The sequence below is a fragment of the Lucilia sericata genome, unplaced genomic scaffold, assembly GCF_015586225.1.
Source record: "Lucilia sericata isolate MDLA Ls3-8-SP2 unplaced genomic scaffold, ASM1558622v1 Contig000083F_arrow, whole genome shotgun sequence".
Lineage (NCBI taxonomy): Eukaryota > Metazoa > Arthropoda > Insecta > Diptera > Calliphoridae > Lucilia > Lucilia sericata.
Window position 1 is genome coordinate 369,482 of NW_023994116.1, and position 22,786 is coordinate 392,267.

Here is a 22,786-nt window from a genome sequence, read left to right on the forward strand (position 1 = left end):
TATCAAACAGGGATATCAGAATATATACCGATAGACGAGCTGCTAAAAATCACTTATTGGAGTGTACTCCTCATCTAGACTTTTTCATTAATGCCGGGCGTCTCTAAATGAGATTGCGAGACATTCAAACATTAGCCTCATGTGGGTCAAGGGACACGGGATTACATATGGCAATCATGTTGAGCGAACTGAAAATGACCAGTTCAGTGGAGTTCTGCCATAAAAAGACACATTCTCGAAGACCGTTGGTCGAATGACTACACTTGCACCATCACTAGATCGTTGTGGCCTCATATAAATCCGTGTAAAACTTGATATCTTCCCCGCCTTCACAGACTACAACTAAGCGTGTTGGTCATCCGTATAATGACTTTTGCCAAAGTTGTCTCAAAGAGGATGAAGGGGAAGCGGTAGCCCATCTGCCTCTACCTCAATGATCTATCCTCGAACTTGAAATTCTTACTATCCCTATTTCTCTTTACTCTTACAGGTATTTTACAAATACAGGTATTTTACAAATATATATAAAAGGTGTATCAGTTTTTCAATGCACAGCTACCTTTTCACCCCAATTAAGGCCCTCTTCAGAAAATTACTCTGAAGCTCATAATTTACTTTCAAATGTCGGTGTAATGATGAAATTCGACACCAACAAGTTTCTTAGGAATTGAAGTATACATACATATGTACCGAATTTTATGAAAATCGGTCCATAGTTAACCCTACCCCCATATGAACCCTCTTACAGAAAATCGGTTTATAAGTAAATAAATCATTCCAAAAGTTGATAAAATTCAAAGAACAAATAATAACTTTTTTTTTAATTCGGGGGACTTGCTTGATTCATAATTTACCCAATCCCTCACTAAAGGCCCTATTCCGAAAATTTCCCTGACGTTCATATAATCGAATGATCTAAGTCCATATACATACATAAATATATAGCCACCTTTATGATTTGATAATGGGTATATATAAGATAAAAAAAAAAATAATCCACATTTTTAACATACTCACTGGTCTAGTGCCATGTCCGACTATACATTTTTACTTGTTATTTAAATAAACTTTTTATGTATTTATTTTTATAATAACAATATTATTTATTTCATTTAGTTTCTTATCTCTCCTGTAAAATATTAAAAGTGTTGTTACGCCTTTATGCATTTCAGGTGACGATATTATATGTATGTATGTATAAATAACTGCAAATCAACAGGTACGATTTTATGTCTGTCCAAACATGAACAAAATAATCAAGTAAAATAAATTTAATACGTAAAAAATGACAGAAGATAACACCATAAAATTGTTTAATAAATTGTTATTATTTTTAACAATATTTTGTTTGTATGCACAAGTAAGTATGTATGTTTGTACATACATATATTTATGTAATCTATACATTTTGATACCCTTACATACCCTTATGATCATGATGATGATGAGTAAAAATCAATCAGTATAAATATGTAGGTGTATGTATGTACATAGATATGTGTATAAGTATGTTTGTTTAATAAAATAAAATAAATATGTACATTTGTATGTAAATCAAGAATATGTACATGTATGTACATATTTATTGATGGTTAACTGTGAGAATTTTTCATGTTAACAAAAGCTGTTGTGTTCTGTGGTTTATAACACTAATTTAATATAACCGCCCTTTATTATTATTAATATCTTATTTTATTCAATAACAACACACCATTGTCATTATCAGCATTAATATAGCAATATTATCATCATTATTTCACTATTAACTTGTATTAATATCCTTTTGTATTCATTCTTTCATTATCGTCGTCGTTGACATTTGTTTTCGTATGTCAAATAAAAATTAAAAAAATAAACACAAACAAATTAAAACCCACAAACTGCTCTACTATTGACAGTTTTTATCAAAAATAACTAACTGATGATTTAACATTGGAAAACGAATAAAGAATCTGGCAACTAACAGTCAAATTGGTTCCGTAAGAAATAGGGCAATAAGATCAAATTCATACATATTTTTTGATATACTAAATATGTATGCACATATTTATTTAGGAAAAACATGGGCTCTTCCCATATAAAGTGAATAAAAAAATGGTAAAACAACGGTCAGATCGGGTAGCGCAGCACGGTGGTTATAGCTAGTTCTAATATTGGAGTATTGAATGTTTATTTGATCGTTATTTATTATTGTTTTTATATGAACCTTTAATTTTCAAAGTGGTATGACTACACCTATTTATGAGATGCGATATACATAGTTAGAAGGTTTTGTAAAGCTATTTTAATGTATTTGGTCAAAATGTTTTTTGTTAAATAGTAGATTATTTCAGAATTTAATAGATTATGGCCAATAATTTCATTATCCGGTTATCGTTTAACCGGTAGATATTCAGCCGGTTAAAATAGTTTTTGTATGAAAACTGTCAAAATATCGTTTCGATAAAAAATAACAAGACATTGAGAAATATATATAGACTTACAAAAACATTAAAAATTTTCAAAATAGATATTTAACAGATCTGGCCACATTATTTTATTTCAAATAAACTTAAATATTTCTACTAAATGAAATAGGTATCCATTATCTAATTACAATATATTTGAATTGTTGCTTATCTTGACATTCAATTGGTGTAAAAGCCTATTATAGGTAATAATATAGACACATACAAATATATAAATCTATTGTTTGTAAAAAATGTAGTACATAATAAAATATTGTAATAAATTATGTTTAATATTTAATTCAACTATAATACGTAGAAAACAGCAAAAATTTGTGCGATAAATAAAATTATTGAGCACATTTGTTTATTTTTGCAAACTCGTGATTTGCGTAAAATTTTGTGATTCAGTTTATGTCACATAAAGTTTTTTGCAGAAGTAAGATCTAGGTACAATCATTATATATTATATATTATTATAAAATATAGATCCATGATTTTGGTGAATGTATGTATTTATTTGAAACATATTTGTGTTGAATTTGATAATGGTAACAACTTGTGAACTTTTTAAGTGATAAGTCTTTTAAAAATAGTGTTATGTATTAAAATAAAATACTAGAACAATACATTCTGTAGACTTCGTTTTCTACTTGACCTACAGTCTTTGAACCTAATTTTAGAAAATAAGTTTTTCACCAATAAATTGCTTAAACATATCGAAATTGGGAAAATATAAAGATTTTAAGAAATAAATCACATTTTTAATATACTCATAACTTGTGTAGGGTATCATGTTTTTGGTCATGCATAATAAAAATAATTTCCTACAATTAATAAATTACAATTTAAATATTTAATACAAATTTAAAATCAATGTATTTATTTCGTTTATTTAAATCCATTAAATCTTTATAAAACAGGGAAATGGCTAATAATGTTCGATTTCTTTATATTCCTCTAACAAACAATAAAATGTGTACTTATATACAAAAATTTAACCCATACATACAATATGTATGTATGTATATTTGTGTGGAAGTATATAATGAAGGAAAAATATTTAAATAATGGATTTTTTCAATAAATATAATGGATCCAATATATGTATTTAACAAGAAATCAAATGTTCAAAGCCAGAGAGAAAGTAGAAAAAGGGAACTTAAAGAGCCTATTATTATGTGTACGGATGGAATGGGTTGGTTTCTAGTTGTCGAGTTAATGCATTTGGCAAACTATTAAAGGATTTATTTTCCAAGAGTTGCAAAGAAAAGGAAATAAATTTTCTTAGCAATATAAGCTCTTAACGAATAACGAAAATACATTATATATGCTTATGTACATACATATGTATGTATTTTGCAAATTGTAGGGGTTAGGGGGAGTGTGTATTGAATCAATATCAATAAATGTACAAACTTGTACAATATATAAATGTTGTTCAATTGTACCCTAGTCGAAAAAATTTTCTGAAAAACCATTTTTAAAATCTTCATAAAACTTCAATACATTTTAGCAGTGCCTGCTTAACTCGTTTTGTTTGTGTGTTTGTAGGAGCGTGTAACTGTGGGAGAGAGATTCGCACTTTAAAAACCAATAACCCCAATTGAAGAGTTTTAATGGCATTTAAAAAACTCAGGAATATAAGTGCAAAACATGTTAAAACAAGTTGTTCCGTTGACATCTATTAAGATTTGTAATTTCTTTTTTGCGCTTATTTTATTTGCCAAACAGTTTCAAATTAAATTTCTGTTTTTTTTTATTTTCAATTTTGCAAAAAGTTTGAATGAAGTCAATGTTTGTCTCAATCATCATTAACTAAGTGGGAAAAAAGGGCGTTATTTGGACTGTTTGTTTTTTATTTTTCTTGCTGCAGAAGTTGGATGGAACTGTGTGCGACTGATTGTTTGTTCTGTTCTAACCTCAACCACCCTCTACAATAACATCAATGACGTCTAGATGTTTTTAATTAATTTTTGTTGAATTTCACTTTTTTCGTTTACAAAGATACAAACACACACATACATACTTGTATTCAAATAAAAGTGAAAGAAAATCGAAAATAGAAACAGAAAACAATTTTTTCAAGTAAGGACTTTATTCTTTGTCATCTTTTCGTTGGTCCTGGATTTATTTGTTTTTCTTACTTTTTTTTGGTTTGTTGTCGTTGTGCTTTTTTATTATGGTTACAATTTTATTGAATTTTCTTTTCATTTGTTTGTTGATTTTGTGGATTTGATGTCATTAGTATGCATTGAAGTCAACCAGCCAAGTCTGTCAAGTCAGTCAGCCGTTTACCTAACCATCTATTTATTCTTCCATATAAACAACCACCCACGTTTAGCGACGATAGGAGAAAGACTTTCCAAAATAGAGTTGCCAAAAATATTATATTCAAGAACATACATAGTTTGGATAAACCGCATTTTACAGTTTTACTACTAACTTTTGCTAAATTAATAACGATGGTGAAAGGTTTACATCATGTAACTAAAATTATTTTCCTACATGATTTATTTTTGATTTGAAAATTTGAAAATATGTAACCATGGTAACTCTGGCGGATGTATACCACGGCATACATACATACATATGTACATATCATTGTCAAGGAAATTTTTATTTGATTTTATTTCATTTAGATATTTAATTCCTTATATCAGTTCTGTATACCCGTAGGTACATAGTAATAGAATCGTTTTAATTTCTTTTTATTATTTTTGTCTATAAAATTATTTTGTAATCAAATGAACTGAAGAGGAAATACATAATATATAAAATGTGCCAGAAACCAAATTTCTTTGGGGAGGTTCTTAGTTGAATATCAATGACATTATGAAGGATCCATGTTAAGTGGAAAAGGAAATGTATTTAAATTTGTTCGCTGTGCAAAGAACAAAATAAAACAATTATTTAAATGAAATGCAACCAATGTCAGTTAAAAAAATATGTATATATGTATTATTATAATCGTAAATTACCAAAAAAAAAAAAACATTATAATTAAACATCCATAACACTGTGTAGATAGATTTGTAGATCCAATTAAGTAGATCACCTCACCATATTTAATATATGAACTCCCACAAAAGTATATATATTCTAGGTCCTTATTAAATTCTAAGACGATCTAGCCATGTCCGTCGGTCTGTCTGTCTGTTGAAAGCACTATAGATTCCGAACGGAATGAGCTAGAGGGTTGAAATTTTTCACAAAAATTCTCTATAGGTAAGGTTTGGTATTGAAAATGGATAGACCCCATACAAGTGGACCCCCAAAAACAGCATTAACGGGCATATCTGTTTTAAAAGTACGAGTATAGCGATGAAATTCGACATAATTAAATTTAATATGAGCCAAAATCTCCCAACCTAAATTTATGAGGATCGGTCCATAATTGACCATATAGAAGTGTGTATACTTTTAAATTAGTAGAGGATTTTTTCTCTATTGTCGTTTCAAAATGAAAATCGAATTAAATAAATTTGAGATAAAAAATTCAGATTAGCTCTAAAAACAAACATCTGAACAGATGTTGAAATTGTACAATCTTAAATTTGCCCAGGGAAGTTATGATGCAGTGTGATAAGAAAAACAACTTTAAACTTTTCTAAATTTATTAATTTATTTACTTTAAATTCTTATTTCACATTCCCTTCTGTACTCAAATTAGAAGATTTAATTTTAAAACAAATGATGTCGGAAATTGTCATAAATACTGAATTTTAAACGTATGATAACAAATTTATTTTAATTTTCATAAATAAATGTTGTTCTTTAAGATTTCATGTACCTCGGGTTTCTTTAATATCAAATCGAAATTATTTGGCAATAAAATGTAGTCATATAAATTGAATTGTGACTCAATAAAAGTCATTAAAATGTTTAATAAAAAATTCTTGATTACACATTTTTTTACATTTATGTAGGAATGTATTTTCAAATGCACAATGAACGAGAGTGTGTGTGTATGTTTGTACTTACAAATATTCAATGATGATCAAAATTTTCAATAGATTTCTACAATTGTGTTCATATACAAATATGTATGTAAGTGTATATTGTATAAACATTAGGGTAATAACATTTTATACAGAGTCTTAAAATATCATATCACCTAGTCTATAGTATAAAAAAACATTAAAATGTATGGAATTAAATGATCATTTGCCTTTAGAATAACCAAAACGAATGAAATTGTTTTCTCTTGGTTATACCTCTAATAGACAAACATGCAACAAAAAGGGCAATTTAATCTCCCAGCAACATAGTCTATTTTATAGGCAATTATATACAATTTAAATGAAAAAATGAAATTTTGTGTATATTGTGGTCTATTTTTATTTCCTTTTTCGATTTTATTTTAGCATCTCTTTTTTTGGCAATTGATGTAACAAACACATAAAAAATTTCATTATGTGAGATGAATTACTTTCACACATTCACCCACACAAACTGTATATACATATGTATATACTACGTACATATGTATGTACATACGACCACACATGGCTGTTCCATCTATGAATGCAAGTACGAACGAATAGCACAAAAATGTATGCAATGGAAAAATTGCAAAAGCATTCGCCCTAAAATTTAGTAAAAATTGAAACAATTTTTGTTGTTGTTAAAATCTACAAAAAAGAGATACCAATTGCAGACAAAGTTTTAATTCCCTCGCCATTAAAAAAAGAAAATAATAAAAAACAACAATTGCAAATAAAAAAACAAAAAACGCAAAATTTAACCGGAAAAAATGAACAAAAATTGGAAATATACATACATAGAAAAAGTTATACAAACGCTTGTTAAGGAATATTTGCATAGCATAGCTTTTAGGCTCAACTGCTGCTTATTGCATTTAACAACTCACACACAAACACCCAACCCAATCACCCACTAGCTTCAACATTGTGTGAGTATAAACACACACATACATTCCAAATGTTGAAATTGAATTTCGTTTCTTGTTTTTTTTTTGTTTGGAGCATATGTAAAAGATTTTATGATGTACGAGTACAGCGGCATTAAAAATGCAAAAGTCAAATAAAAATTGCACTTGCCACAAATTTTTAAAAAAGATCTCCTAATAGTATGCAGTAATAAAAAGTCAACCAAGTGGTAAGTGTGAGATAGAATCTATCTATTTATGTGTGTGTGTATTTACAGAGCAAATAAGAAATAACAAAATGAATTTGAAGGCATTTTAATTTGTTCATGTATTTTATTAAGTCCAAAATGCGACTACAGACACCAACAGCATCACTAAATCCCCAGCACTCGTTCCTCAGAACCAAGTCAAGTTTAATGTAGTTTGTTTCGTTTTTCTTTATTTTTATACATTTCACCCATGAACAAAAATAATTTTAATATATTCTCCTAAAGTGGTTCGTTCTTTCATTCATTCGTTCGTTGGATGGATGGATGGATGGATGTTTGGTTGGCTGCCACATGCGGCATGTGTGTAAGGATTTTTTGAAACATCCGCACACACAAACATGAACAAATAAGTATTACCAGGCAATTGAGTGCAATTTTCAACGCTATATTAAAAAATTTGTTATTTTTTATATCAACATTTCCTCGCTCTCTCACACCCACTAACACAGAGTGATAACCGATCCACCCAAACCACCATACCTTCATAGTCTGACTGTGAGACATATTCCTTGTCTCCTACTAACAAAATTTGCTTATGGGTGATGGATTAAATATTTTTTATATTTTTTTTTTTGCAATTTTCCGGCCGCGTAGGTGGGGAGGTAACAATTTTCACATAATTTATATTTTATTCATGTGTTACTATCCAGTCCCCTCTTTTATTTCATTTGCTTTGGTTTTGATTTGGTTTCATTTTATACTTTTATAATGTTTTCGGGTTAAAAGAATCAACAATGGCAACCATTTTTAATGAAATTTTTGAACAAGTTTCATAATGAAAATACTAAAGTGTGAATTTTTGTGAATATAGTTGCAGAAGTAGTCATTATACATGCCAGTAGTTTAACAAGAAGTCAATAGATCTCTTTTAGACGTTAGTTTTTCCAAAATTCCAACTTCTTGGTTGATACTTAGCGTCATCAAGTAATTCAGAAAAATGTTAATCGTCACATTAGAGAGTAAGTAAACAAGACAAAATCCGTTTCAAACCAGGGATGAAATACTGAGTAGTTTGAAAATACCACGACACCCCCACTACATATGTATATGTAAAGTACTTTTTATATTTTATAACATTTTATTAGTATTTTGTCAATAAACTAGTTCATAAAATAGTCAATAGACTAATTCAATTAGTCAATAGATTAATTCAAAGTCTAGTGCATAGAAAACTAATAGACAAATTTAAAACATCAATTAGTTACACAAAATTCCTTTTTTATCGAATTTTCTAGTATGTACTTAAACGTCTATAGTAATTTGCCCTTAACAGACTTTTTAGCGCTAAAAAAGTACCCGTTCTGTTGAAGTTAGTACTAAATCATAGCCGGAATTATTTTTAAAAAAATTTAACTTAAAAAAAGTCGATAACTCATATAGTACTTCCAATCCTTAAAAAGTACTATTTTTGGCAAAGGTTAGAACTTTTTCCAATCTAAAAATTTTTCGCCCCTGCTTCTAATCATTACTATATCTTAGAATGTGGTAATATCACCAATATTATGCAATTAGTTAAAAAAATATTAAATTCTTTAACCATAAATGGGATGGGATGATCTCCTTGAATTACTGGGTGTACTTAGAACAAAAATAAAAAACTGTAAGTTTTCCATATATTCAGACAGAGATTAATTTTATAATATATTGAATTCATATGAATGTTGACAGTTTAATTTTAAAGAATAACAAAGTAAAACATATGGTCCCTGGTTTGAGTTTTAGTACTATCTGAATTTTGTACATCTACTGGTTATACATACGTGCACAAAAGCACATATCTTAATTGGTTGAGGATTCAGTAGAAGTACCTATGTGATTTTCATATATTAAATGATCCAACAAAAGTCCTATGTGTTTCAAATTATATTGATTTAAATCATAACAATACCATAATATTATTTACAATAGTTAATATAACACCGTAAATAATGGATTCTCTCTCACCTTTTGCTGCACTCATAAACTTAAAATCAATTTCCGGATTGATTCAATCTTGTCCGTCCTTCCATTAATATTTCTACACCAACTTTTTATTTAAAGCATTTTCGGTATTTACTTAAAAAACGATACAGGCTGTATTTTGCATTTTTATGAAAGTTGTTGGAAGTCTACGTACTTTACTAAGTCCACCAAGTTAAATTTCAAATTGAAAGTATAATTGTAACTCCTAAACCTATTTGAATTTTCGCATAAATGATTTAATAAGAATTAAACAAGTATTTTCTGCTGATTAATATAAGAATGGTAATCGCAATATCTTTATTAGTATTAATCTAATTGTCATTTTAAAGTAGCACTGCTAAGGAAGGGCTCGATTCCCACCTGAGGCACTGGTTAAGGAGCGCACAACAGTTGGCCAGATGGAGGCCTTGGTGTATTTCTTCGGATTTAAAATATATACATTCTCCTTTCAAACTAACTAACGAACTAACTAACGATCAACCAGATTGCATAGATAATGCTGTATACCAGTTTTAATTTTACCATCTCAAATTCCTTTTATTGGTCAATTTGCCTGCTAATTTGGATAGATTAGGTTTACAAAGGTAAATATGCTCGAAATTATGGATGTAATGCATATAATTATAATTGGTAAAATAATTCTCCTTAAAGTAACTAAACCTAACATGGCTACACCATAAATTTTATCGTTATTACGGTGGCCTCAAAAAGGAAGTTGTTGATATTCCACCCATAAATGAAAATTTAGTTCATTTTATGATACCATTTCTCAAAATGTTTTTCCTCTTAATATTTGGTAATTTGGATCAATGAATAAAAATACTCAAATAATTTATTTCAAAGAGTCCTGAGTTTTCTACCAGCAATTAAAAATCTTGATCTCAATACAAATTGTCCAAATAAAATTTTTAAATTTTTTCGAAATGCAAGAAAAATAATATATCATAATGTTCTAACATATAGAGCATTATGAGGATCATATGAAAAAAGTCTTTAAATGACCAAACAAAATGACAATAATTTTGTAAATATTTTTATCGTAAGCATTGCATTCGAGAACTGAAATATGTACATAATTCCACAATTTCACATAAAATTTGTGATAAATTAATTTTAGTTCATTACATTATATAAATCTATATAAAAATTTAAAAAATTTTGCGGAAAATTATAAAATTTTAATAATTTTGAATTAGCAGGAACTTATTTTATCTTTAAAGAAATGGGGAACCCTAATCTATATGTTTTCGTGTTCACGTTGTGTGTATTTTTAATAAAATAATACAATAAATATAAAATACAAAATACAAAATTTTGCATTTGCATGTCTTGAATTGAATTGAACTGCAGGAATGGTTGTTATTAGTCTTATAAACCATATTATATTACAATTTTCTCATTATCATAAAAACAACAACACATCAACTACAGATCATCACAGTGGGATAATTTGTTGTACATAGAACGGGACGCAAAATGAAGAAAACACAAAAACAGATTTAATTACTTGCTTGTTATAGAATTTTTTTATGTCAACAAAACCAGAATCTGGTTTTGATTATTTTATTTAAAAAAGATGTACAGTATTTATTTCGATTCGCCCAACTTAAAAGAAATTATAACTCTAGTCCTTTAGAGTCCTGTGGAAAGTTGCACAGTTTACATTAAAACACACACACACATTTATATTTATATATTATGTTTAATTTAGTAACTTTTCTCAGCCATTTGCCTTGAGGTTGTAATAACTAGACGAATAAATATAAATACAATAACTAATATATTTAAGGATACACGCCATACAATACATACACAACTACATACATATGTACATAGGGCGATAACTTTTTTTCATATATTTGAAAGTATCTAAATCGCCATAGCATATCCAAATAGGCCATAAAAAAAAAACTACGATGAAAAAATAGTTTATTTTTTCACACTTGTTTAAAAAATAACGCGTTAAAGTTTCAAATTTAAATTTCTTACTTTTTTATATATTTTTCGCAAAACCTGCAAATAATTATCGATTTCTATAATAACTGAACAAAATTTTAAATCTTAGATAAAAATTTAGATTTTTGCAATTTCGATAGAAAAAAATAGTTTTATATTTCAGGACCGATGTTATAAATCGGTCCGAAATGAGCGGAAAAAATTATTTTCGTTAGTAACACAATATTGGCTATGTGTGGTGATGTATATATTTATGTATATATATTTTACTCAATAATAAAAGCCACAGAAAATTGTAGTGAACAAGTTAAGTTATGAAGGATATTTATGTTTGAATGTGTATGCGGTTATAGTGGCACACATACATATATACATATGTATACCCTGCATTACGGGGAGACTTAATAGCGAAATAGTTATTAAACTAACAGAGTTGCATCTGGTTTCATTACCGTTACCTCTAAAATAGCATTCCAACTACCGTTGCTGTTAAAATACCAAAATAAACCAATAACCAGTGTTATAAAAACCCAGGCAATGTCGGGTACACACAGCTAGTAATAAATATGTTTGTGGTATTGCAAACATGTTGCAGTTGTGAAATACAAACTTAAAACTAATTGATCCATCAAAAACTTCAGAATGTCAAAGGATATTAAATTAATAAACTTTAAAACAATAAAATTGGCAGTAGTAGATGATGGTCTAACTTTATGCCGTGGTTTCAAACATAAAGTCGTATAATTTATAGAAATATACATTTATAAAAATGGAAAAATGATATAAATACAAATCCATTTGCAGAGTGTTATAAAATTCTTAGGAACAACGAGTTAAATTTTTGCAAAGTCACAAACAGGAAGTGTTATAAATTGTTTATTGTTGGAAACGGAAGGAAAGAGTTAAAATCTGTACAAATTCTTAAAGATATTTTTATTTAATATATTTTTTCCATATATGTATGTAAGTACATTTGTTGTTGTATGAATGTATGTGTGTTGAAATTTATTTTAAATCACATATGTACATAGATGATTGAAACAATAAACTTATCAAACCATCAGATAATCAAACACTCATTTTCGTTTTGTGGAAATTTGTCGGCACGCTTCATACTAGATGTATGTGTGTAGGCGTAAGAACCTACTTGCCGCACCCATATGTATGTATGTTTGTGTTTACAATTGTATGAAAGATTTCCAACATAAATGTCCAAAACAAGGACAATTGTTCGAAATAAAGAAAGGTAAAATAAAAAATAACAATAGACTATTATAAACACTTTAGTGGTCCAAGCAAAAGGAGCCTTTAAATTACTGCAAAAAAAAAAAAAAAAAAAACAGAAGCAAATTGTTGTTCTTTTAGGTTGAGTTTCGGTCATTTGTTCTAATTGTATGTATTTCGTACTTGCAAATTTTAAGTATTACTGATGTGTTGATTTTTACAATTACATATTTATACAAATATACATTTCTTCCATTTGCTACAAGACCGGCATAAATAAAAAACTTTGTTTTGATTAAAATATCATTAAATGTTTTATGACATTTCAACATTTTTTAAATAACATTCCAACAGATCAGTGGATTTGAAAAATAAATCCTCATGTATGTACATATAAAGTAGTTGTTAATATGTTTCTTATCTGAACTTAAAATAAATTTTTACTTATCAAATACGTGAAAACTGGGGTTTTAGTTTTGACCTTTGCAACAAAAAATCACTCGTACACTGAAAACAACTAACATTTTCTAAAATAGACAAAACTATGTATATGAAAGACATACATATTTTCTAGTACTCAGTTCAAAAAAGTGGAATTTTGGATTATGCCAGTCTTGTTGTGAATGCGTGATATATATATATTAAATCTCTATAGAAAACTACACTGAAAAAATTGCTTTTCACTTATTATTCGTTTAAAATTTACATTGCTAAGAGTAGATATGACTCAAAATTGTTCTGCAGTGTAGGTTGTGATTTGTTTGCCTTTTTGTTTTTCAAACTCGTACTCCTCTTTATAATCCTTTATTATCCTGGCTATTTAAACATTGATGTTTTGTTTGCTGTTATTGTTACTGGCCATGCCTATTTGCTTCTATTGCTGTACAATACAGCAATAGTATATGCAAAATATCCTTTTGTTAGATGGTCAATTTTTATGTAATTCAAGTGGTCACAATACTATAATTTCTACAGAAATTTTTTGTTGAAATTCTCAAAAGGAATGAAAGAAAAGTGCCGGCATTGAAGTAGTTTGTATTTGGGCAAAAATTAGTGCAAAAAGTGGCAAATGTGTTGACGCCTACAAACACAAAAGAAGTAAATATAAAATATATATTTACATACATGTAGTTTTGTATCCTCTATTGACACATTCATTGTATATCTAGTTCACTTTCATCGCTGTGTGTGAATGTATGTATTAATGTTTATGCCACATATGATACGCCTATCTAAACGAAAATTGAGATCTTGAATAGATGGCTACTGTTTACTGGTACCAACTACTTGACAAATCTCTTTTCACTTCTATATCTCTATATCCTTGTTAAACACGTATTTTCTGATAAAATTACAAGGAACCACATTTGCCGTGGTTCTTTTCTTTTTCTTTCTTTTTATTTATTTGTCTACTTTTGGTCAAATAAAATACTCATATGTAGAAAGTATCAAATATCAAATTCATGCATTTCGATACTTAGATCTTCTTATGTGATAAATCCATGCAAATAGAGGTTAATAAAGGACACACGTTTGCTTATTAAAAGAAAAATATCAGAAGATCTTGGTTAATACTTGGAATTTTGATAAAATTTTAAAAATAGATTTAATATTTTGTACAGCCAGTTTGGCACCTAAGAAGGTTTTGAACACAACATATGAATAAAGTACATTATGGAACTATGAATAGGAGCTTTACTTGAGAAAATTTTCCATATTAATAAGACAAATTAATTTGGTGACTATTCGGGGTCTATGAAATTAAAAATTATGCTTAAAATGTTACAAGTTAAGCATTAATCGAATAATGACTTCACCGTTTTTCTAACCGTCCGTCTGTTTGAGTTTATGATGAAATTTGGCATATACACTTCTTTTCCCCAAGAACGAAGCCTATTGAAAATTTATACGGATTAAAATTAAAACGTAAATTATATAATACAATCTTGTTTAATTTCAACATAAATCCATAAAGCGGTTGTACTACTGAACATTTCTTTTAAAATAAATGTTTTAGGCCCATAATCTTATTCTCCGGTTATCGTTTAATCGGGGGATATTCTGCCGTTTAACATATTTTTTGTATGTAAACTGTCAAAATATCGTTTCGATAAAAAATAACAATATATTAAGAAAATGGTGGTTAATTTATTAAAAATAATATTTTTTTTTTAAATTACATATGTAATTGGAAATTATAAATAAAGTTAATTCAAAGTCATTACCCAGTTTTCAGAAAAAATTTGACGCTGATGATTACATTATGTTGAATATGATCTCTTCATTTTAGTTAAAGAGGTTAAATAATTGCATATTACAAAATATTTTATAATTACGCAGAATAAGATACATACTTCCGGCTGTCCTTTTTTAAATTACAATATACATACATTGTAATAGTTATCATCAATAGCGCCACCCTCCATAATGTGGAAGAAGAAAATGACAACTTAATTGAAATTACAAAAGAATACCAAGTTAAATGGCAAAATAACAAAAAATAATGGAAAAAGAGCAAACAAACTAAATGAATTTAATAGAAAAGAGCAGCACTAACACCAAAAAAAAAAAAAAAGAATAAACAATAAATAAAAAGAATCAAAATCAAATTTAAAATCATTTCCAGACTCAAACTACAGTTTCCTCGACAACTGCAACAATAACAACAACATCAAAGTACTTAATCTTTATAAGACAAGACAACAAAACTATTTTGCCAAAGGTCTGAAAACATGCCACAGAAAACCTCATTTGCACCCACATCCATACTCAAGTCCTTACCATTAACATCATATCATCATCATCCCCATCGTTTTCTACGAGATTCAACTTTATGAAATAAACAACAAAATCTAGCCAAATGCCAGGGTGAGTGAAAAGAAACCAGGAAGGGGAATGGTGGTAAAAGTCAACAAATGAAAATCGTTTTATTGCCTTAATATATTAAATTTAATAGCAAAGAAAAATGTTGCTACTGTTGCGTTAATATTAGTAAAATTATATTGTATGTAAATTGTATTGTAAGCGCACATACACACACATAATTGTATAAAATATATGTATGTATGAAAATTACCCACTAACAGTAACGATGACAAAAAGAAAACATTGTGATCCAAACTGAGAAGACTATGATACCGATGATGTTGACATATCTGCAACCCAACCCTTCGTTTCTTTCCAACATGCTCCATGTCAACAAACAACAAAAAATAACTCCACCAGTACCTAGTTAACCTTATTAAAAGGTGAGTTGAATGTTAACTAGTTCTACATGTATTCCTAGCATTTTGCCACCATTGAGTCATCATTATCATCTTCATCACTGTCGTAATTATTATTTGAAAAACAAAACAACAGCAACAATCTGTTTTACTGCAACACACGCATACACAGCGATAAGAGGAATCATTATGCCTCCACATTATGGGGAACATCATGTCCTTGTTGTTGCGAAAATTTTATGGTATTGGTTTGCGGTTTCTTCTTGTACCCAATGAAATGTTTGCTGAAGGGCGCATGTTCTTCACACGACGAGAAATATAGAGAAGTAAAGAGAATAAAAGAGATTTTAGGACAAAGATTATTATCGTACAAAATATATTAGATCTAAAATGGGGTCAAATGTGGGAATATTTCTAGCTTCATTAAGCTATTACAGCTTAATCCATGATAAAGTGTTTTATGAATTAAAACAAGATTTGTTATCAGTTGTAGGATTGTTGCGAATGCAGTTCAGCGAAAGCGAATAATAAATTTTATTTTTTGCGTATGCGAATGAAATCACTGCCAGAAAGAAAATCTGTGAAAGAAAATCTGTGATCACTATAATTTACTATCGAAAATCGATAATTGGAGTGTCATAAAAGTCCATTTTCTGGCCAAACTAGAGGCACGATGCCAAAATGAAAGGAAATATGTGATCACCAAAACCCGATTTTTTGAGTGAAAACATAAAAGTCCATTTTCTTGCTGAACTATAGGAGTTAGGGGAAAAAGAAAGAAAATCTGTGATCACCTTAATTTCCGAACAATCGATTTTTTGAATGAAAACATAAAAATCAATTTTCTGGCTAAACTAAAGGCCCTAGGGCAAAACTAATTAAAATCTGTGATCACTTCCATATTCCACCAAAAATCAACTTTTGAGAGAAAACATTTTCTGGCTAAACTAAAGGCCCTAGGGCAAAACTAATTAAAATCTGTGATTACTCCTAACTCCCACCAAAAATCGATTTTTGAGTGAAAACATAAAAGTCCATTTTCTGGCCAAACAAAAAGCCCTAGGGCAAAACTAATTAAAATCTGTGATCACTTCTATCTCCCACCAAAACAAATCTGTGATTACTCCTATCTCCCACCAAAAATCGATTTTTGAGTGAAAACATGAAAGTTAATTTTCTGGCTAAACTAAAGGCTCTAGGGCAAAACTTATTAAAATCTGTGATCACTTCTATATTCCACCAAAAATCGATTTATGAATGAAAACATAAAAGTCCATTTTCTGGCTAAACTAAAGGCCCTAGGGCAAAACTAATTGAATTCTGTGATCACTTTTATCTCCCACCAAAAATCGATTTTTGAGTGAAAACATAAAATTCCATTTTCTGTCTAAACTAAAGGCCCTAGGGCAAAACTAATTGAAATCTGTGATCACTTCTATATTCCACCAAAAATCGAAAACATAAAAGTCCATTTTCTGGCTAAACTAAAGGCCCTAGGGCAAAACTAATTGAATTCTGTGATCACTTCTATCTCCCACCAAAAATCGATTTTTGAGTAAAAACATAAAAGTCCATCTTCTGGCTAAACTAAAGGCCATAGGGCAAAACTAATTGAAATCTGTGATCACTTCTATATTCCACCAAAAATCGATTTATGAATGAAAACATAAAAGTCCATTTTCTGGCTAAACTAAAGTCCCTAGGGCAAAACTAATTGATATCTGTGATCACTTCTACCTCCCACCAAAAATCGATTTATGAATGAAAACATAAAAGTCCATTTTCTGGCTAAACTACAGGCCCTAGGGCAAAACTAATTGATATCTGTGATCACTTCTATCTCCCACCACAAATCGATTTATGAATGAGAACATAAAAGTCCATTTTCTGGCTAAACTAAAGGCGCTAGGGCAAAACTAATTGAAATCTGTGATCACTTCTATCTCCCACCAAAAATCGATTTTTGAGTGAAAACATAAAAGTCCATTTTCTGGCTAAACTAAAGGCGCTAGGGCAAAACTAATTGAAATCTGTGATCACTTCTATCTCCCACCAAACATCGATTTTTGAGTGAAAACATAAAAGTCCATTTTCTGGCTAAACTAAAGGCCCTAGGGCAAAACTGTTGAAATCTGTGATCACTTCTACCAAAATTCGATTTTTGAGTAAAAACATAAAAGTCCATTTTCTGGCTAAACTAAAGGCCCTAGGGCAAAACTAATTGAAATCTGTGATCACTTCTATCGCCACCAAAAATCGATTTTTGAGTGAAAACATAAAAGTCCATTTTCTGGCTAAACTAAAGGCGCTAGGGCAAAACTAATTGAAATCTGTGATCACTTCTATCTCCCACCAAAAATCGATTTTTGAGTGAAAACTTAAAAGTCCATTTTCTGGCTAAACTAAAGGCCCTAGGGCAAAACTAATTGAAATTTGTGATCTCTTCTATCTCACATGAAAAATCGATTTTTGAGCAAAAACATAAAAGTCCATTTTCTGGCGAAACTAAAGGCACTAGAGAAAAACTAATTGAAATCTGTGATCACTTCTATATTCCACCAATAATCGATTTTTCAGTAAAAACATAAAAGCCTATTTTCTGGCTAAACTAAAGGCCCTAGGGCAAAACTAATTGAAAATCGATTTTTGAGTGAAAACATAAAAGTCCATTTTCTGGCTAAACTTAAGGCTCTAGGTCAAAACTAATTAAAATCTGTGATCACTTTTATTTCCCACCAAAAATTGATTTTTAAGTGAAAACATAAAAGTCCATTTTCTGGCTAAACTAATGCGCTAGAGCGCCTTTAGTTTTGTGAAAACATAAAGGTCCATTTTCATTGCCCTCGATTTTTGGTGGGAGATAGAAGTGATCACAGATTTCCATTAGTTTTGCCCTAGGGCCTTTTGTTTAGCCAGAAAATGGATTTTTATGTTTTTACTCAAAAATTGATTTTTGGTGGAAAATTAAAGTGATCACAGATTTTATTTCGATTTGCCCTAGGGCCTTTAGTTTAGCCAGAAAAAGTCTTTTTGCCCTAGCGCCTTTAGTTTAGCCAAAAAAAGGACTTTTATGTTTTCACTCAAAAAATCGATTTTGTTTGTTTAATTTCCTACCAAAAAAAATAGATATATTTTGAGTGAAAACATAAAATTCTCTTTTCTGGCTAAACTATGTAGAGGCGGTAGGACAAAAAGAACTTTGAGTGAAAACATAAAAGTCTATTTTCTAGCTATACTAGAGGCACTAGGGCCAAAGAAAGAAAATCTGTAATCACTTTAATTTTCCACCAAAAATAGATTTTGTGAGTGAAAACTTAAAAGTCCATTTTCTGGCTAAACTCTGTGATCATTTTTTTAATTTCATTTACCATCAAAAATCTATTTTTTAGTGAGAACATAAAAATAATTATTTTTGCTCTAGTGCCTCTAGTTTGACCAAAAAATGGACTTTTATGTTTTCACTCAAGAAATCGAATTTTGAGTCCATGTTCTGGCTAAACTAATGCATAACTAAAGTACAAATACAGAATTTTACGGAATTTTAATTTTCATTCGCTAAAAGTTCGTTTTGTGTTCTTAGAAATAGTATTCGCTAAGATTTAGCGAATGCAATGGCGAAGACGAATGAAAAAAAGTAAGCGAATAATTCGCATATGCGAGAGCGTAAATTTATTTTACATTAAATTGATTTATAATAGCTCGATATTCTAAAATCCTTAAGAGTTCTATGTAAAGCGTTTAGTTACGAAGATCTTTTCACACAAATGTAGAGTAATTTTTAACCAAAAATTAAAATTAGCACTCTAATATTGATTATATATAACTTTTATAGAAATTATGGTAGGTTCCATAAAATATGCAATTTATTTAATTGAATAATAAAATTTCATTTATTTGAGAAACCTTTTAAACTTATATGTGTGTTTGCTGCGTTTTAATCCAATTTTTCCTAGAAACATATTTTAAACACTAAAAATGTAAGAAATAAAGGTTGCATTGCATGTGTGTACCTCGATTACATAAAGGAATTGAATGGAGTTGTTTTGGTTACTTAAGGCGCTAATTTGTGAAAACTTGCACAACTTCTTTGTATTTTTAACACAAACAAACCGAAAGCAAAACAATGACACTCATCGAGAACAATAGAAAGTGCGATCATTACTTTTGACAGCTGACAAAATGACGCCATAAACAACAGCAGCACGATCGACAACTAACACAACCATACAATAAAACAAAATATTCTTCATTATAAACAGAATCACCTTAATCCTGACGCTACTAAGAGCCATCTATATATCCATATATGTATGTATATAAGAGAAAAAGGAAGCCCTCAAAAAAGACTAATCATGCGCTAGAACTCAACTGCACTCATAACAAGTGGCTGTTGCATTTTAAATTCATGGTTAAAATACGTACTTAGCTACATGGATCAAAGTATGGCATAATTACTAAGTAGATCCAAGATACTTAACTATATTTATTTAGGTTGTTAAATCGTAGATGATTTCATTGAGTAACATTCTTTTGATGATTGATCAATGGTTTAATGTAGTAATGTGGATCTTTAATGTAGAGCTCTGTATTCATTTATTTTAGACCACTGGCCTAGTTAGGATTGAGCAGCGCACGTTAGGAAACCTGTGGGCTTTAGCTACCTAAGCAAGCATGAGTTGAGCTGTTCTCTCCTCTCTAAGGATGCCAGTTTTGACTAATGAGTTATAGATCTTGTACAAGTTATGAACGCTACTTACTAGTCGTAAGCCGTGTTCTCTTTGGAAGATCATCACTTTCGATTTCTCTTTTCAAGTACTTATTATAATGTGTGCCAAGTAAATGTCTATTTGAGTTCGCAATGATTAAGCAACTTCTTTCACGTTTAGAAAATAAATGAACAATATATAAATGGTTTGTCTGTTTTTAAGTCCTTTTAATTGACCTCATTAAACGATGTAGTTTGATGGTATTTAAAAATAGTATTTTAGAGATTTTAGATACAACTGGGCAGATAATTTCGTTGCATCTTTCAGGTCGCACAAATTAAAGATCTGATGTTCTAGTTTAGTTAACGTAAGTATCAAATTACTTAAATATTTTTAAGCGATCATGACTTTTTGTTTCTTTTTTTTTAATTTTTATCTTAACATTTTTTAAACTTCTTTAAAATATAAATTAAAATCAATTTGATCACTTTAAATATGTATATGTCGTTGCCAAATGATCCTGCTTAAAGTTTTTTGAGGTATGAGGATTTAAAAACGTTCACGGTTTTAAAAAATATTTAATATAAAGTGAGTGCTACTTTAACCTGTAAGGAGACTTTTCTGGAAATTGTTAAATACTTTGAAATATCCTAGTTCTTATAATTAATTCGTGTTATTTTAAGAATGGATAAAAATTTAAGTATTCCATGTCTCTACATATTTATGCCATGGACAGGTAATCTTCCGTAGAGAAAAAGTTATTGATCATGCTTTCTTTTAAGTTACTAATAGTTTATCCCCTCTAATGAAAATCTGTGAATTATATTTCTAATATTTGGTACTAGGCTTAAGCAAGTACCTCGGCGTTTTCCTCAAACTTACCGGTACAGTTGAGGCGTATGCCTACTCACAGTAAGATAACGGAGACAGTTTTAGTATTAATGTATGTTATAAGAATAAAATCTATCATATCAATACTATCAAGTTATTCTGAAATTAAATTTAGCTTTAAAAATGTAGAGATTAAGGATTAAAATAATTAATATCATGTATATCAAGCATGGACAGAAGAGATCTCCAAAAATATTGACTTTGCCTAGATGGGTGTTATTTTATTTATAAGTGTCTTAAACATCTAAACGGGAACCCATGCCGTGAAAGTATTGGGTAAAAATAGGACTTTTTTGAATTTCTTTATATAAGATAAGATTTTGTTCAAATATTAATAAAAAAATATATATATTTTGAATGCAATTACATTACAGATCTTTTCTATTTTCTCAATTGATCCCCTGGAAATGTTACATTGGTGAAAGACACTCATTTTGGTGTTATTGCAAGAAAACCTCTAGTCTGCCGGGACTATAAATTGGTGACGATCAAATGTATCCTCAACCTTTTCTTGGAATTATTTGACATGGGGCCAAACCAGAGAACCACATAATCTGGTACCTCGGGAATTGGTAGCCCACAGGGCAGAGTTTCGGACTTTGTCTTGTCCCTGTTATTGGAGAGGTGCCTTCAGAATGCGCGTGGTGCATGTGTTTTAAGTCCAAATTCACTGGAAGGGAAAGTTGGTTAAAATACGATGCACGGTAAAATCTATAATTCTACCCAGGAAAAACTTACGTTGAAAAGTAATGAGTTAAAAAGCTAATAAAACCTCTTTTCACTACTTCTTCATTAGCATTTTAAGTCATTATTTTAACACGATGATGTCATTGGAGACAAGTACTTCTACGCACGCTTACAAATAGGGAGTTAAAGAAGTACTTGCAATTTCTCTTACAAAACAGTTGTTAAGTAAGTTGTTTTGTTTTTTAATAATAAAAAGAGCCAGTTAGAATACGAACCAGGGACTTCGGTTTGTTAGTCAAATGTTCTACAGACTGCACCACTGCTTAGCTATTTTATTGCGCGTCAAATAATGGTTTTCACTACAAAACTAATTTTTGTTTTATTTTTTGTAAAACACAATTCTTAAAACGCAATTAAATAAAATGTGCAAACAAAATGACAAAGCCGAAAATAAAGTACTTCTATATCAGATTATAAGAAAGTCATTACTAGAGTACTTCTAAGTAATGCAGACGGTAGTAGTCAGTAG

At 29.5% G+C, this 22,786-nt stretch overlaps 1 protein-coding gene across 1 annotated transcript in view; it reads left to right on the forward strand.

Annotated features, from left to right (window-relative positions):
* The window catches only part of LOC119599616 (homeobox protein orthopedia), a 36,582-nt gene that overhangs the window by 1,412 nt on the left and 12,384 nt on the right, over nucleotides 1–22,786 (forward strand). The window contains exon 2 of the mRNA XM_037949465.1: nucleotides 1,173–1,219. Coding sequence (XP_037805393.1) covers nucleotides 1,186–1,219 — 34 coding nt within the window. The 5' untranslated portion in view covers nucleotides 1,173–1,185. The remainder of the gene's footprint in view (nucleotides 1–1,172; nucleotides 1,220–22,786) is intronic.